At 45.2% G+C, this 14,841-nt stretch overlaps 2 protein-coding genes across 2 annotated transcripts in view; one reads left to right on the top strand and one right to left on the bottom strand.

Moving 5' to 3' along the window:
* Window positions 1-5,953: 5,953 nt before the first annotated feature.
* On the bottom strand, window positions 5,954-7,814 carry LOC122559941 (proline-rich extensin-like protein EPR1). Its single transcript, XM_043710050.1, has 2 exons — window positions 7,761-7,814; window positions 5,954-7,657 (listed from the first exon to the last, which is right to left on the bottom strand). Exons 1-2 carry the CDS (start codon window positions 7,812-7,814, stop codon window positions 5,954-5,956), a joined length of 1,758 nt encoding a protein of 585 aa, XP_043565985.1.
* Window positions 7,815-7,835: 21 nt separating this feature from the next.
* The window catches only part of LOC122559986 (e2f-associated phosphoprotein), a 19,345-nt gene continuing 12,339 nt past the window's right edge, over window positions 7,836-14,841 (top strand). The window contains exon 1 of the mRNA XM_043710112.1: window positions 7,836-8,044. Within this exon, the coding sequence (XP_043566047.1) occupies window positions 7,974-8,044 (71 nt within the window). The 5' untranslated portion in view covers window positions 7,836-7,973. The remainder of the gene's footprint in view (window positions 8,045-14,841) is intronic.

The raw sequence follows: 14,841 nt of genomic DNA, 5'->3' as shown, positions 1-14,841 counted from the left end.
TGCCAGAGGAAGTGGTGGAGGCTGGTACAATTGCAACATTTAAGAGGCATTTGGATGGGTATATGAATAGGAAGGGTTTGGAAGGATATGGGCCGGGTGCTGGTAGGTGGGACTAGATTGGGTTGGGATATCTGGTCGGCATTGACGAGTTGGACCTAAGGGTCTATTTCCATGCTGTACATCTCTACGACTCTAAAGTGCATCAATTTGAATTGATATCACCATTTGGGGTTATAAACACTTTCTCTATTAAAGGTACCTAACAATAACCACACAGTAAGTTCAACTTTGTGATGGAAGTCCTTGTCCAACACTCTCTATACAGTCTTCCAATCTTGGTTTTGGATAGGAGTTTGATTTTTTTATGGCGTTGACCTTCCGATTGTCCACAAAAAAATCATTGAGTCCCATCAGGCTTGGGAACTCACACAATCAGTGAACTCCACTCGTTCTGACTCAGTTCATTGATATTTTCATTGAGCATCACATCCACTTCCTTCTGAACCTGTGTTGCTTTAAGAGAATTAAGCCTGTAGGGGTGTTGTTTTATTGGAACAGCATTTCCTACTTCCACCTCATGCACAATAGTATTAGTCCTCCCCCCATCTTATTCCTGTATGTGTCCTCATATTGCTGCAACAAACCTTTCAACTCAGTTCTTTGCTCCTGAGACAGATCGCTCACTAATCTTTCCCACTCCTCAAAGATTTCCTCATTATTTAACATATTTTGAGGCACATCAAACTCCACAACATTTGGATTTGCTTCCTCACTCTACAGGGCAGTAACTAATGCCTGCTTCTCCAGTTCCCTGTCTCTATTATAATAAGGTTTCAACATATTCATGTGACATTCCCGATATAGTTTCTTTTCTATCTGGCATCTTCACCTCACTCAACTTTTTTTCAATTTGATAGGGACCACTAAAACTGGCTTTGAAGGGATCTCCTTTCACTGGGAACAATACTAATACATCATCCCCATGGAAAAATGACCGAATTTTAGAGATTTTATCTGCCACTTTCATCATTCTACACTGTGTCCTCTTCAGGTGCAGTTTGGCTAACTCACCTACTCGATTTAATTTCTCCCTCACTTCAGACACATAATCCAAGTGTGAGTTCTCTGACTTCAGTCCTATCAATTTTTCTTTAGCTAATTTCAAAGGCCCTCTCACTTCATGTCTGAATATTAATACAAAGGGAGTAAACTGAGTGGGGCATCTCTAATGGCAAACAGTACAAATGGGAAACCTTTATCTCAATCATTTGGGTAATCCAGACAGTATGGTCTTAACAGGGTCTTCAAGGTCTGATGCCACCTTTCCAAAGGTCCCTGGGATTCAGGATGATATGCACCTGATTTAAAGTGCTGTATGCTAAAGCTCTCCATGACTTCCTTTAATGGCCTAGCAATAAAGTTAGACCCTTGGTCTGACTGAATCTCTCTGGGTAGCCCATACCGGGTAAAGAAAGCTACCAACTCCTCTACTACCCTTTTTGCCTTAATTTTCCATAATGGAATTGCCTCCGGAAATCTGATACACATCCATTATGGTTAGCAAGTACTGGTTCCCACTTTTAGTTTTCAGGAGGGGACCTACACAATCAATTATAACTCCCATAAAAGGTTCTTCCAGGGCAGGAATTGGTAACAAATGTACTGCTTTTATTACAGCTGACCTAACATTTGGCACGCATGATATACATATGGCAAAATTTAACTATACCCTTGCGCATGCCGGGTCAATGGAAGTGCTTTTGTACCTTAGCTTGAGTCTTTTGTACCCCTAGGTGACCTCCTACTGGTAGTTCATGTTCTACCCATAACACTTCCTGTCTGTATGCTACCGGCAATACAATCTGGTGCACTTCTGCCCATGTCTCCTCTGCACTAACCTGCCGTGGTGTCCATTTTCATCTTGGGATTCTATTTTGAAGATAATAACACTCAGGAATACATTCTGATTCCTTTTCTGAGTATTGGCCATCTTTCTGCTGTAAATCCAAGTTCTGTTGTTTAGTCTTTCAGGGCTAAACCCTTCTGTCTGACCCTCTGCCTGTTCAGTTTTTTCCTGCACCATTACATCAAATGGGGTGACAGCTAACTCAACCTCAACTCCTTCATCTTTCTCTTTAGTTTTTGCTTCTTGCTGTGACTCATGACCGTGGGATCTTGTTACTACATAGCGTGGAAAAATTCCACGGTATTTGTCTTTTAACTCCTCAGTTCCCTGGTCTTCCTTTGGCTTCTCTATAACAAGGGGCATCACTCCCACCTCGGATCCTGCTAAATCGTTTGAATACAGAACAAATTGTATTCCTGGAACTGACATTCTATCAATCACTCCCATTGTTACTTCCCCAGTCTTGTTTTGGCTCTGCACCCTCATCTTACACAGGGGAATGCTAAATTTCTGTCCATCTACTCTACAAATTATCACCCTCTCGAGTAACATGTCAGAAAGAGCATAAATATGTTCATCTCTTACTATTAGAGACTGATTAGCTCCTATATCTCTCAAAATTGTAATTGCTTTCCCTTTTCCCTCTGTTCTTCCTGAGTTAACTTTACCCACAGAGGTGAAGTCTTTATAGAGATCAGGCACTAACTCAGTACTCAGCCCCTGTCTAGGCTGCGCACTCTCCTGAAGCTTGACTTTTCTTGGGGTTTCCTTTACTACTTTCACTGATGCCAAAGGCTTAGCCTCTTTTACCACATCTTTTCCCACAATGCCTTTCTTCAACGTCCAGCACTTTGGTCTTGTGTGTCCCAACTTCTGACAATGAAAACATCTTTTCCCAGCACCCTTCTGAAAACCAGCTTTTCCCAGCACCCTTCTGAAAGCACTTGGCACTGTAATTTTCTGTGTCCCACTCCATTACAGTGAGAACACCTGAGGCCTTTCACCTCCTTTCCACCCTCTTGGGCTTCTTCTTTGACCTGCGTGATCTACTCTTTGTTTTATACTGAAGGATCTCCCAGTCTACCAATGTCTGTCCCTCACAGGTTGAAATTCCTGCTGGAAGTTAAATTTATCTCAGCCACACTTCTCACTTCTTGAACTTTCTGTTCACCCACATGAATTCTTATCATCTCTGGAAGTGAGTTTTTAAACTTTTCCAGCAGAATGATTTTTCTTAGAGCCTCATAGGTTTTATCTATTTTTAATGCCTGCACCCATCTTTCAAAATTACTATGTTTAATTCTTTCGAACTGCACATAAGTCTGATCTGTTTCCTTCTTTATGTCTCTGAACTGCTGTCTATAAGCTTCTGGTACCAATTCTTAAGCACTCAAAATAGCGTTTTTGACTTCTGCACAATCGCTTGATCTCTCATCTGACAGCACTTGCAAATATCTCACTAGGTCTGCCTACCAGCTTGGTCTGAACTAGCATTACCCACAAGTTCTCTGCCCACTCCATCTGCCTGGCCAACTTTTCAAATGATATTAAGACTTCAAGATCTTTCTCATCAAAATGTGGCAGAGTTTTAACATAGTTGTATATGTCACTACCTTTACTCTTCTTCTCCTGTTGATTTGACTTTCCTGACTAATTTGTGAATTCTGAAGGTCAAATTCTCTCTCCTTTTCTGTTTCTTCTCTCTCTGTTCGCTCAGCTAAGAACCTTCTCTCCCTTTCTTTTTCCTCTAACATGGCTCTTCTTTCCCTTTCTTTTTCCTCCAACTCCACTTACCTCAATTGCAATTTAGGTTTTTCTAACTCTACTGCACTTGGCTGTTTCTCTGATACACCTAAGTGCTTGATCAACTCCATTACAATTTCAGCTTTTCTTTTGTCCCTGGTTAAACCCAATTCTAACCTGTTTGCTAATTCTAAAAGTATATCCTTCCTCTCTCTTTCTAAACTTTCTTGGCAAATTTGGGAAGCATCTTCAAACTCCAGAACCTCTTTGGCAATGTTAAGAGGCATTTCCCTTGCTTTTAATTTAACCAATCACATATAACCGAAATTAAACACCTACGTTTTATTTAAGATCTAGGATACTAATAGTCAAGTGTTTAAATCTGTTGAGACCTATTGTACCCCAAATCTGGTTAAATCTGTCCAAATCTCAGACCCAAGCCCCCAAACTGTTACGACACAGAGGTGAACCCCTCTGTTAATTAAACCAAATACCCAGAAAAACTCACCTCACTTCTTAATCTGTTAAAAAAATGAGTGACAGAGAACTCACAAATTCCACTATTTAAAGAAAATAACATCAGTTTATTTTTTATCTTTAAAAGTGAACATTAAACAACTATTCACAATTCTCATAACTGCTTTTTATCTGCCTCTAATTCTAGAACAATATGCTGTTCCAATAAGATACTTATTAGAATTATATCAACTTAATTTCAAAACCACACAGCCACTGTCATCTTCTGTGACTTTCTTCTTCCAGCTGAGGATCTTCCTGGATCGTCTTCTTTCTTTTTTACTGCGAGGGTTTTTCATATGAAAAGATTCCTTTAACCCCAAGAATTGTATCTAACTTCTTGAAAATATTCAGTTTTTTTGGCCTCAGCTGCTTCCTGTAACAGAGAATTTCCACAGGCCCACCCACTACTATCTGCATGAACAAATTCTTCCTCATTTCAGTTCTAAATGAACTACCATTTATCCTTAAACTGGGATCCAATTTTCCTGATTCTTTAGTCATCAGGAGCACCCTTCCTTCATTTACTCTGTCTAGTCTTATTTTAATTTTATAGTTTTCTATGAGATCCCACATCCTATTCCACCACCATTCTTTTAAACTCCAGTAAATATAATCTTAATTGGTCCAGTCTCTCTCCATAATTTCAGGAATCAGTCCAGTAAACATTAATGGTACTCCCTCCACAGCCAGAACATCCTTCCTCAGAAAAGGAGATTAAAACTGCACACAATACTCCAGGTGTAGTTTCACCAAGGCCCTGTACAATTGCAGCAAGGTATCTCAGCTCCTATACTCAAATCATGTCACTATGGGAAGGTGATGGCCTAGTGATTTCATCAATAGACTACTAATCCACAGACCCACGTAATGATCTGGGTATCTGTATTTGAATCCTGCCATCCCGAATGATCTCTCTTCCTACTTTTCCATCAAAGTAGGTAACCTCATTATCTGCATTGTACATTATCTGTCATGTACCTGCCCACTCACTCAACTTGTCCGAACCACACTGAAACATCTCTGCATCCACCACACAGTTCATTCCACCACCCAAATTTGTGTCATTTGTAAACCCGGAAATATTATATTTAGTTCCATTATCTAAATCATTAATATATGCTGTGAATAGCTGAGATCCAAGCACCCCACCAGTCACTGCCTGTTCATTAGAGAAAGACCTATCCATTCCTAATCTTTGTTTCCTAAATGCCAACAAGTTTCCTATCTGACAGCAAATCAACACAATCAAGATACAGAAGCTCGGAGGGGAGGTAGCAATGCAACCAAAACGGAGGAGTGTTACGTCCTGAAAGTTGTATACAGACAAAGCAAAAGATGAGGTGCTGTTCTTCCTATTCTACCATGCTCAATACCAATGGGTGTTTGTAGCTCATATTAATTCTCTCTCCATCTGTATCCTGTCTCTCTTTCTCCCTTTCAACTCTGGGTTTCTCTGTCTTTTTTTCTCTGAGTTTCTCTTTCACTCTTTCAAATCTGGTTCCCTTGACAAATGATGAAACACCTGAGCAGAATGACATGAAATGCATCATAAGGTGCATGATTACGTAGTGGCATAATCAGGTGACAATGCGGAAGGCCAATGTCGGAACAGTGACAGGTGACGTTCCAGCGCAAAAAACAATAAAATGATGGGATGTCAGTGAAGGGAGTGTTAAATGAGGGCAATCTGAGCAACTTCTCTTACAGTTACACCCATTTGTCCCTGCACCACAAATTAAACCTGAATTACAAAGACTGCCTCCTGAAACAACATATTCTGATAGTTTACCTCTTCCCCCGGTGCATCACAACAGGCGGGGTCAGGGCAGGAGGCGGGGTCAGGGCAGGAGGCGGGGTCAGGGCAGGAGGCGGGGTCAGGGCAGGAGGCGGGGTCAGGGCAGGAGGCGGGGTCAGGGGAGGGGGCGGGGTCAGGGCAGGAGGCGGGGTCAGGGCAGGAGGCGGGGTCAGGGCAGGAGGCGGGGTCAGGGCAGGAGGCGGGGTCAGGGCAGGAGGCGGGGTCAGGGCAGGAGGCGGGGTCAGGGCAGGAGGCGGGGTCAGGGCAGGAGGCGGGGTCAGGGCAGGAGGCGGGGTCAGGGCAGGAGGCGGGGTCAGGGCAGGAGGCGGGGTCAGGGCAGGAGGCGGGGTCAGGGCAGGAGGCGGGGTCAGGGCAGGAGGCGGGGTCAGGGCAGGAGGCGGGGTCAGGGCAGGAGGCGGGGTCAGGGCAGGAGGCGGGGTCAGGGCAGGAGGCGGGGTCAGGGCAGGAGGCGGGGTCAGGGCAGGAGGCGGGGTCAGGGCAGGAGGCGGGGTCAGGGCAGGAGGCGGGGTCAGGGCAGGAGGCGGGGTCAGGGCAGGAGGCGGGGTCAGGGCAGGAGGCGGGGTCAGGGCAGGAGGCGGGGTCAGGGCAGGAGGCGGGGTCAGGGCAGGAGGCGGGGTCAGGGCAGGAGGCGGGGTCAGGGCAGGAGGCGGGGTCAGGGCAGGAGGCGGGGTCAGGGCAGGAGGCGGGGTCAGGGCAGGAGGCGGGGTCAGGGCAGGAGGCGGGGTCAGGGCAGGAGGCGGGGTCAGGGCAGGAGGCGGGGTCAGGGCAGGAGGCGGGGTCAGGGCAGGAGGCGGGGTCAGGGCAGGAGGCGGGGTCAGGGCAGGAGGCGGGGTCAGGGCAGGAGGCGGGGTCAGGGCAGGAGGCGGGGTCAGGGCAGGAGGCGGGGTCAGGGCAGGAGGCGGGGTCAGGGCAGGAGGCGGGGTCAGGGCAGGAGGCGGGGTCAGGGCAGGAGGCGGGGTCAGGGCAGGAGGCGGGGTCAGGGCAGGAGGCGGGGTCAGGGCAGGAGGCGGGGTCAGGGCAGGAGGCGGGGTCAGGGCAGGAGGCGGGGTCAGGGCAGGAGGCGGGGTCAGGGCAGGAGGCGGGGTCAGGGCAGGAGGCGGGGTCAGGGCAGGAGGCGGGGTCAGGGCAGGAGGCGGGGTCAGGGCAGGAGGCGGGGTCAGGGCAGGAGGCGGGGTCAGGGCAGGAGGCGGGGTCAGGGCAGGAGGCGGGGTCAGGGCAGGAGGCGGGGTCAGGGCAGGAGGCGGGGTCAGGGCAGGAGGCGGGGTCAGGGCAGGAGGCGGGGTCAGGGCAGGAGGCGGGGTCAGGGCAGGAGGCGGGGTCAGGGCAGGAGGCGGGGTCAGGGCAGGAGGCGGGGTCAGGGCAGGAGGCGGGGTCAGGGCAGGAGGCGGGGTCAGGGCAGGAGGCGGGGTCAGGGCAGGAGGCGGGGTCAGGGCAGGAGGCGGGGTCAGGGCAGGAGGCGGGGTCAGGGCAGGAGGCGGGGTCAGGGCAGGAGGCGGGGTCAGGGCAGGAGGCGGGGTCAGGGCAGGAGGCGGGGTCAGGGCAGGAGGCGGGGTCAGGGCAGGAGGCGGGGTCAGGGCAGGAGGCGGGGTCAAGGCAGGAGGCGGAGTCAGGACAGGAGGCGGGGTCAGGACAGGAGGCGGGGTCCGGGCAGGATGAGAGTTAAGAGTGTGTTGCTGGGAAAGCACAGCAGGTGAGGCAGCATCTGAGGAGCAGGAGAGGTGACGTTTCAGGCAAAAGCCCTTATAATAGAAGACGGGGTCCGGATGGGACCGGGACCGCAGGCTGTGCTCGGGCCGGCCGAGAAGGGGCGGGGCGCGAGGGGCGGAACATCCGGGCAGGAATGTCTGTTCTTACGTAATATGTCGGCGCCACCAGTAGCTCTTGCGTCGCGGATTAGTGACGTGTAGCCAGGGGGTCTGACGGCAGCATCAATAACCCGGATTGGAGTGAGGCCTCGGAGAGGAGTAGGCCCATCCTCGGGCTCCAGACATGAACGTTCAGGAGCAGGATGACCCGTACCTGGTGGAGGAGCCGAGTGACCAGGAGGATCTGAGTTCCAGGTGCGTGATGGGGAAGGCCGCTTCCCGGGGGAGGCCCTGAAGGCTGGGGTCTCCCGAGCGAGGACGGCCGCAGGGAGTCTGGGCTAACAGGCTTCAGGGGTTATCGTGGGCAGTCTGCTTTCAGAGGGAAGGGGGGGAGCCGAGGGGAGGGGAGGGGATGGGAGCCGAGAGGGGGGGTGAGGGTGAGGGAGCGAATCCCGAGCACAATTACTGCAGACACGGGAACTCTGAAATGGTCGGACTGGTAACATTTGTGAACAACAGACTATCACCTCAGGTCAAGGTAACTTCCGGCCGGAGCTGAGAAAACATAGAAATGTAACAACTGGCTTGAAACTAAACACAGACCCCGGTGAACCTACACTCCAAGGTCTCTTTGTTCAGCAACACTCCCTGGGACCTTACCATTAAGTGTATAAGTCCTGCTAAGATTTGCTTTCCTAAAATGCAGCACCTCGCATTTATCTAAATTAAACTCCATCTGCCACTTCTCAGCCCATTGGCCCATCTGGTCCAGATCCTGTTGTAATCTGAGGTAACCCTCTTCGCTGTCCACTACACCTCCAATTTTGGTGTCATCTGCAAACTTACTAACTGTACCTCTTATGCTCGCATCCAAATCTTCCAAACTTTTGATTCTAGATGTTGTCCCAGTATTTAAGGGAGTAAGAGTGAAAACAGTGAACTATGGATCTGTTGGCCTTGCATCTGGTTGTGCATTAGGCTGGTTAGAAAAGGTAAAGCACTTGGGATGGAAGGTAACCTACTAGCATAGATTAATGATTAACAGACAGAAAATAGCTGATGAGTAAATAAGTCATTCTCATATTGGCAATGTGAATAGTCGAGAAGAATCGATATTTGGACCCCAGTTCACAATATATATATATCAATGATGTAGAATTGGTGATCAAAGTTAATAGTTCCAATTTAAAGATGGTACAAAGTTAGTGTTTAGTATGAAATGGCTTCAGGAGGATTTGCACAAGTTTAGTGAATGGGCTCAACGTGGCAGGTGGAATATAATGTGGAAAAATGTGAGGTTTTCCATTTTAGTAGGAGTAACAGATGTGTACAGTATTTCTTAAATGGTAAGAGGTTGAAAAGTGTAGATTTACAAAGAGACCTAGGAATCCTTGTTGATAAGTCAGTGAAAGCTAACGTGTTGATGCATCACCATATTAGCAAGGCTAATGAAATGTATGGGAGTGCTGGAGTAGTAAGGACTTGTTTTAATTTTGTAAGAATGTGGTTAGACCAAACCTGGAGCACTGTGTGCAGTTTTGGACTCCTTATCTCAGGAAAGATTTTATTGCCATAGAAAGTGTGCAACAAAAAGTTCACCAGGACTTGTTTGTGGGATGATCACTCAATCTATTTACAATATATATTAATGATTTTAGAGAGGAAACTGTCAAACCTCCAAGTTTATGGGGGTACTGGAGAGTATGATGAGAGGAGCATGCAGAGAAGCTTTATGGTTTGGACAAGTAAAGTAGGCAAATGCAGTAGAATGTGGATCAATAAGTTATCCGTTTGGCAGCAAAAACAGGAAAAGTAGATGAAGGGCTTATGTTCAAAACATCAATTCTCCTGCTCCTCATATGCTGCCTGACTGGCTGTGGTTTTCCAGCATCTGCAGAGTCCTCACTTTCTCCTCCATCATTGCAAGTAGAGTCAAGTACAGGAGCAGAAATGTCTTGCTGCAATTGTACAAGTCATTGGTAAGACTGCACCAAGAATATTTATATGCAGTTTTAATCTCCTTATCTGAGGAAGGGATGTTTTGACTGTTGAGGGGTGCAAAGGAGGCTTATTAATTCTTGGGATGGCAGGATTGATGGCAAGGAGAGACTGGATCAGTTTGGAGTATGTTCACTGAAATTTAGAAGAATAAGGGGTATGTCATAGAAGAATATTAAAGTCTAACAGTATTATACAGGGCAGATGCAGGAAGGGTATTCTTGATGACTGGGGATTCATTGGTTAAGGGTGCAGGTAGGCTGTTTAGGGCAGACAAGAAGGAATGCCTTCATCCAGAGAGCAGAGTAACGTTTTTATTTGTCATTTCTACCATATACATCTGATACAGGAAATGCGAGACAGAGTTCCTCCAGGACCGAAGGTGCTACATGGACAGCACGAGCTACACAATCATACACTGCATAAAGTGCACCAGAAATGCAAATCACACAAGTTACAGTGTAATGGAAGAATGATAAATAATAGACATGTTTCTAGCAGCAATTCAAAGTCATGCAAAGAATTTCAGATGGGAAAGAGTCCTATCATACTGTGTTAAGGAGCCTGATGGCTATGGGAAAGAAGCTGTTACACACTCTGGCCGTGAGAGACTGAATGTTCCAGTATCTTCTGCCGATGGCAGGAGAGAGAAGAGTTTGAGTGAGGGGTGTGTGGGTTCTTCCACAATGCTCTTAGCCTTTCAGATGCAACATGTGGTGTAAATGTCTGTCTGTAATATAGGGAAGAGAGAGACCTGATGATCATCTCAGCTGTCCTCACTATCCATTGTGGGGTCTTGCGATCTGAGACAGTACAGTTCCCAAACCAACCAGAGAGGGTGGTGAGTCTTTGGACTTCTCAGGAAACAGTTAAGACCAAAACATTTAAAACTTTTCAAGGCAGATGTAGGTATAGTTCATAGGCTTAAAGAGTACAAGAAGTGGGAACAAGGTACTGACTTAGATGATTGGCTATGATTATATTGAATGGTGGAGTAAATTTGCAGGCTGAATTGGCTATTCCTATATTTTTGCTTCTGTGAAGTTGAGATTGGGAAACTGAATGTATTTCAGGCTAGGGTAGACTGAATTTTGATCTGAGTCCAGCATTATGGGTAGTGGATAGAAAGTAAGCTTGAGTAGAAAGTAAGTCATAATCATATTGAATGGGTCAGCAGGCTCGAGGGTCATATACTCCTTTTCTCTGGTTTATTGCATTCACCTGTTCTTCCATAAGGAAGGATAATAAATGTATGACCCTGTATACACTGGAATTTTTTTGGAATTGTTATCTAGTTCCCTTTGCAATATGAAGGAGTTAGTTTGCTCTACTGACCGGCAACAAAATGAATGCCTCGAGGGTAGGGTGGTGTGTCTTTGTCTTGTAGGTGGAACGTGGGTGGTTTACATTCCCATCCCTTGCCATTCAGGGATGATTTACATTTTCATCCCCTACTCAGAACTCAATACGAACATTTTTTTTTATAGATATTTTTATTAGAAATTTAACATTTTTACAAGTTTACAAAAATAAACAAAACTCTCAAATACAAACATTGATATACAATTAAATCAAATATACAATAGCCAAAATTTAACAAAAAAAATACCGAAAAAGAAAAAAAATCTCAACTGTCTACTAATCTAACCTACAACTAACCAGAGTGTATATTTAAGTCTCTTACATGCTCGGAATGTGTTAACATCAAATGTAATAAAACCTGTATTCGTGCGGGAATCCTCTCCCAAGGGGCCCCGGACCAGCCAGGTTTGTAATCTCAATTAAATAAAAGCCCTTGTTAGGATAGCCGAAATATCTGTATTTATGTAATTCAAGAAGGGCTGCCATATTTTATAAAATAATTCGGTCTTTCGGTGCACCATATTTGTAAGGAAGTCAGGGGAATACATTCCAGAATTAATCTGCCAATTTGGAAGTCCAGGGGGGCCCTCAGCCACCCAGTTCACCAAAATATTTTTCCTTGTACAGAAAGAGAGAATAGAAAATAGTCTCTTCCCGTACATGTCCAGGGAGGATAAGTTCGAAAAGCCCAAAAGGAGAGATACGAGGTCTACTTTAATTTCCGTTCCTAAAATTTCTGTCAGGGTACTTGCTACTTTAGTCCAATATCTACGGATCTTATGACAGGTCCATAGGCAATGTACAAGAGTGCCCACCTCTATTTTACATTTGGGACACATTGGAGATGCTCCTGCCTTAAATTTTGCCAATCGGTGCGGTGCTATATGGGCCCTATGAAGTATCTTCAGCTGGATAGCCTGGGTTCTGTTACAGATAGTAATTCTTCTAGCGTTTTCCCAAATATCATTCCATGTTTCTATAGAGATTTCTAGTCCCAAATCCTGATCCCATGTTTTAAGCAGATTATCCATATCTCCCGATACTTCATCATGTTGTAAATGATAAATAGTACTGACAGAAGATATCCCCACTGGTCGTAGGACACTACATTCTCTATCAGATTTATAAAGACTATCTAATAACGTAGTCTTCTTCTGTATATAGTCTCGAAATTGGAAGTATCGAAAGAGGTCTCCATTAGGTAATCCGAATTTCTGACGCAGCTGTTCAAAAGACATCAGGACCCCATCCTTAAATAGGTCCCCTAGACATGAGATACCCCTGGATCTCCAGAGTTTAAAAGTTGGATCTGTAAACCCCGGTTGGAATCCCCATGCTCCCACTATCGGTGCATAGGTGGATGTTTTATGTGAATTACCCTCATTTTGCCGCATTATATTCCAAGCCTTAATTGTGTTTAGTATTATAGGGTTTTTACAGTGATCTGTAATGATTTTCCTCTTGTCTGAAAATAAAAGGTTAATAAGTGGGTATTTTACTTGAGAGGCCTCGATGTCCAACCAGATTGGGTCTTGTCTGATCCACAATCAATCAGCTATGTAACTTAATAGGGAACTTAACTGATATTTCCTAAAATTTGGGAAGTCCAATCCTCCCCTTGTCTGTGGAAGCTGTAGCTTCTTCAGCTTAATGAGGGACCGTCTATGATTCCAGATATAGGAACCCAGCCAGCCATATAATTTACATAGAGCCATCCTCGGCAGCATCACCGGAAGCATTCTCATAGGGTATAGGAGACGGGGCAGGACATTCATTTTAATTAGTGCTATTCTACCCAACCAGGAAATTGGAAGGTCTTCCCATCGCTGGAGGTCCTGCCTTATCCTTTCCAGTAAATGCACAAAGTTAGCCTTATACAACTGACCAAATACTGGGGTAATAAAAATGCCTAAATATAAGAAGCCCTCCAGGGACCAACGAAAGGGAAAAAGGGATCCATTCGCTAAGTGGGGTATCATAGCAAGGCCACCCATTGGCATAGCCTCCGATTTTGAAAAATTAATTTTGTAGCCTGAGAATGCGCTAAATGTATTAATAACTTTTAATTAGGCGAGGTACGGACATCAGAGGATTACTGAGGAATAGAAGAACATCATCTGCGTAAAGGGTAATTTTATGTTTACCTGTACCAATCCTCGGGGCCGTTATATTAGGATCAGCTCGTATAGCTTCTGTAGTGGTTCAATTATTAGCGTAAATAACAATGCGAGAGAGGACATCCCTGACGGCAGCCCCTACCCACACTGAAGCTATCCGAACCTAATCCATTGGTAACCACAACTGCTTTGGGATCACTATACAATGTTGAGACCCATTTGGTAAACACCTGTTCAACGCCAAACCTTTACAATGTGTAAAACAAATATGACCATCCAACCCTATCAAATGCCTTTTCCGCGTCTAATGAAACCACTACTCCTGGTATCTTTCCCTGATGACAAGCTTGAATCATATTCAGAGCCCTTCTAACATTATTGGATGATCTACGGCCCTTAATAAACCCCGTCTGATCCTCCTTTATAATATGTGGCAGTATCCTTTCTAGTCTCAGTGCTAACGTTTTAGAAAGGATTTAAAAATCTACATTTAGCAAGGATATTGGTCTGTATGATGTACAATCTTCTGGGTCCTTTCCTTTTTTAAGGATAAGAGAGATATTTGCCTCTTTCAGCGAAGGCGGGAGACAGCCCTGACTATATGCATAGTTATACATGTCCATAAGTGGACCAACCAGTATTTCTGTAAATTCTTTATAGAATTCAGCTTGAAAGCATTTTGAAGGTGCCTAATTGCATCAACTATTTCTTGGGGTGTAAGAGGAGCATTTAGGACCGATACTTGTTCCAGAGTTAGGTCTGGAAAAGTCAAATTTTTAAAAAATGACTGCATCCTCTTCACCCTATCTTCACAATCCTGTGATTTATATAACTCAGAATAAAATTCTCTAAAGGTCGCATTAATCTTTTTATGATCATGAGTCAAAATACCCGTACTTTCCTTAATAGACATAATCGTCTGAGGGGCCTTTTTTTTCTTTGCAAGAAATGCTAAGTATCTACCCGGTTTGTCGCCATATTCATATAACCTTCGCTTTGCAAATAATATTTCCCTCTTAGCCGTTTGAGTAAGCATAGTGTATAGAGCTGTCCTAAGAGCTGTAATTCTTGACAATTTAATAATAGTAGGCCTATCAGTGTATGCTGTTTCAGCCGCTGTTAAGCGGGCTTCAAGCAGACGCTGTTGTTCTCCCTTTAATTTATTCTGGGTCGCTGAGTAGGAGATGATCAAGCCTCGCGTCTAAGCTTTGATGGTCTCCCACATCATTGACGGGTTGCTAGCTGTACCTGAATTAATTTCTAAAAAAGTTTTAAATTCTTGAGAGAAGTACTTTACAAAATTACTATCTTTCATTAAGAAGGGGTCCATACGCCAATGCCGAGGGGATGTCCCACTGTTCCTCGCCTTAGTTTCCATATATACAGCAGCGTGGTCAGAAATTGCTATATTACCTATTTTACAGGATGATATGGAATTTAAAAAAATCGAGGGGGCAAAAAACATATCAATTCTGGTATGACATTTATGTGGATTAGAGTAGAAAGAAAAATCTCTACCCTGTGGATGAAGACATCTCCATACATCTACTAATCCTAATTCTTTGTTCAAATCCA

Source organism: Chiloscyllium plagiosum, chromosome 20 (assembly GCF_004010195.1).
Source record: "Chiloscyllium plagiosum isolate BGI_BamShark_2017 chromosome 20, ASM401019v2, whole genome shotgun sequence".
Lineage (NCBI taxonomy): Eukaryota > Metazoa > Chordata > Chondrichthyes > Orectolobiformes > Hemiscylliidae > Chiloscyllium > Chiloscyllium plagiosum.
This window is presented reverse-complemented; position numbering and strand designations above follow the sequence as displayed.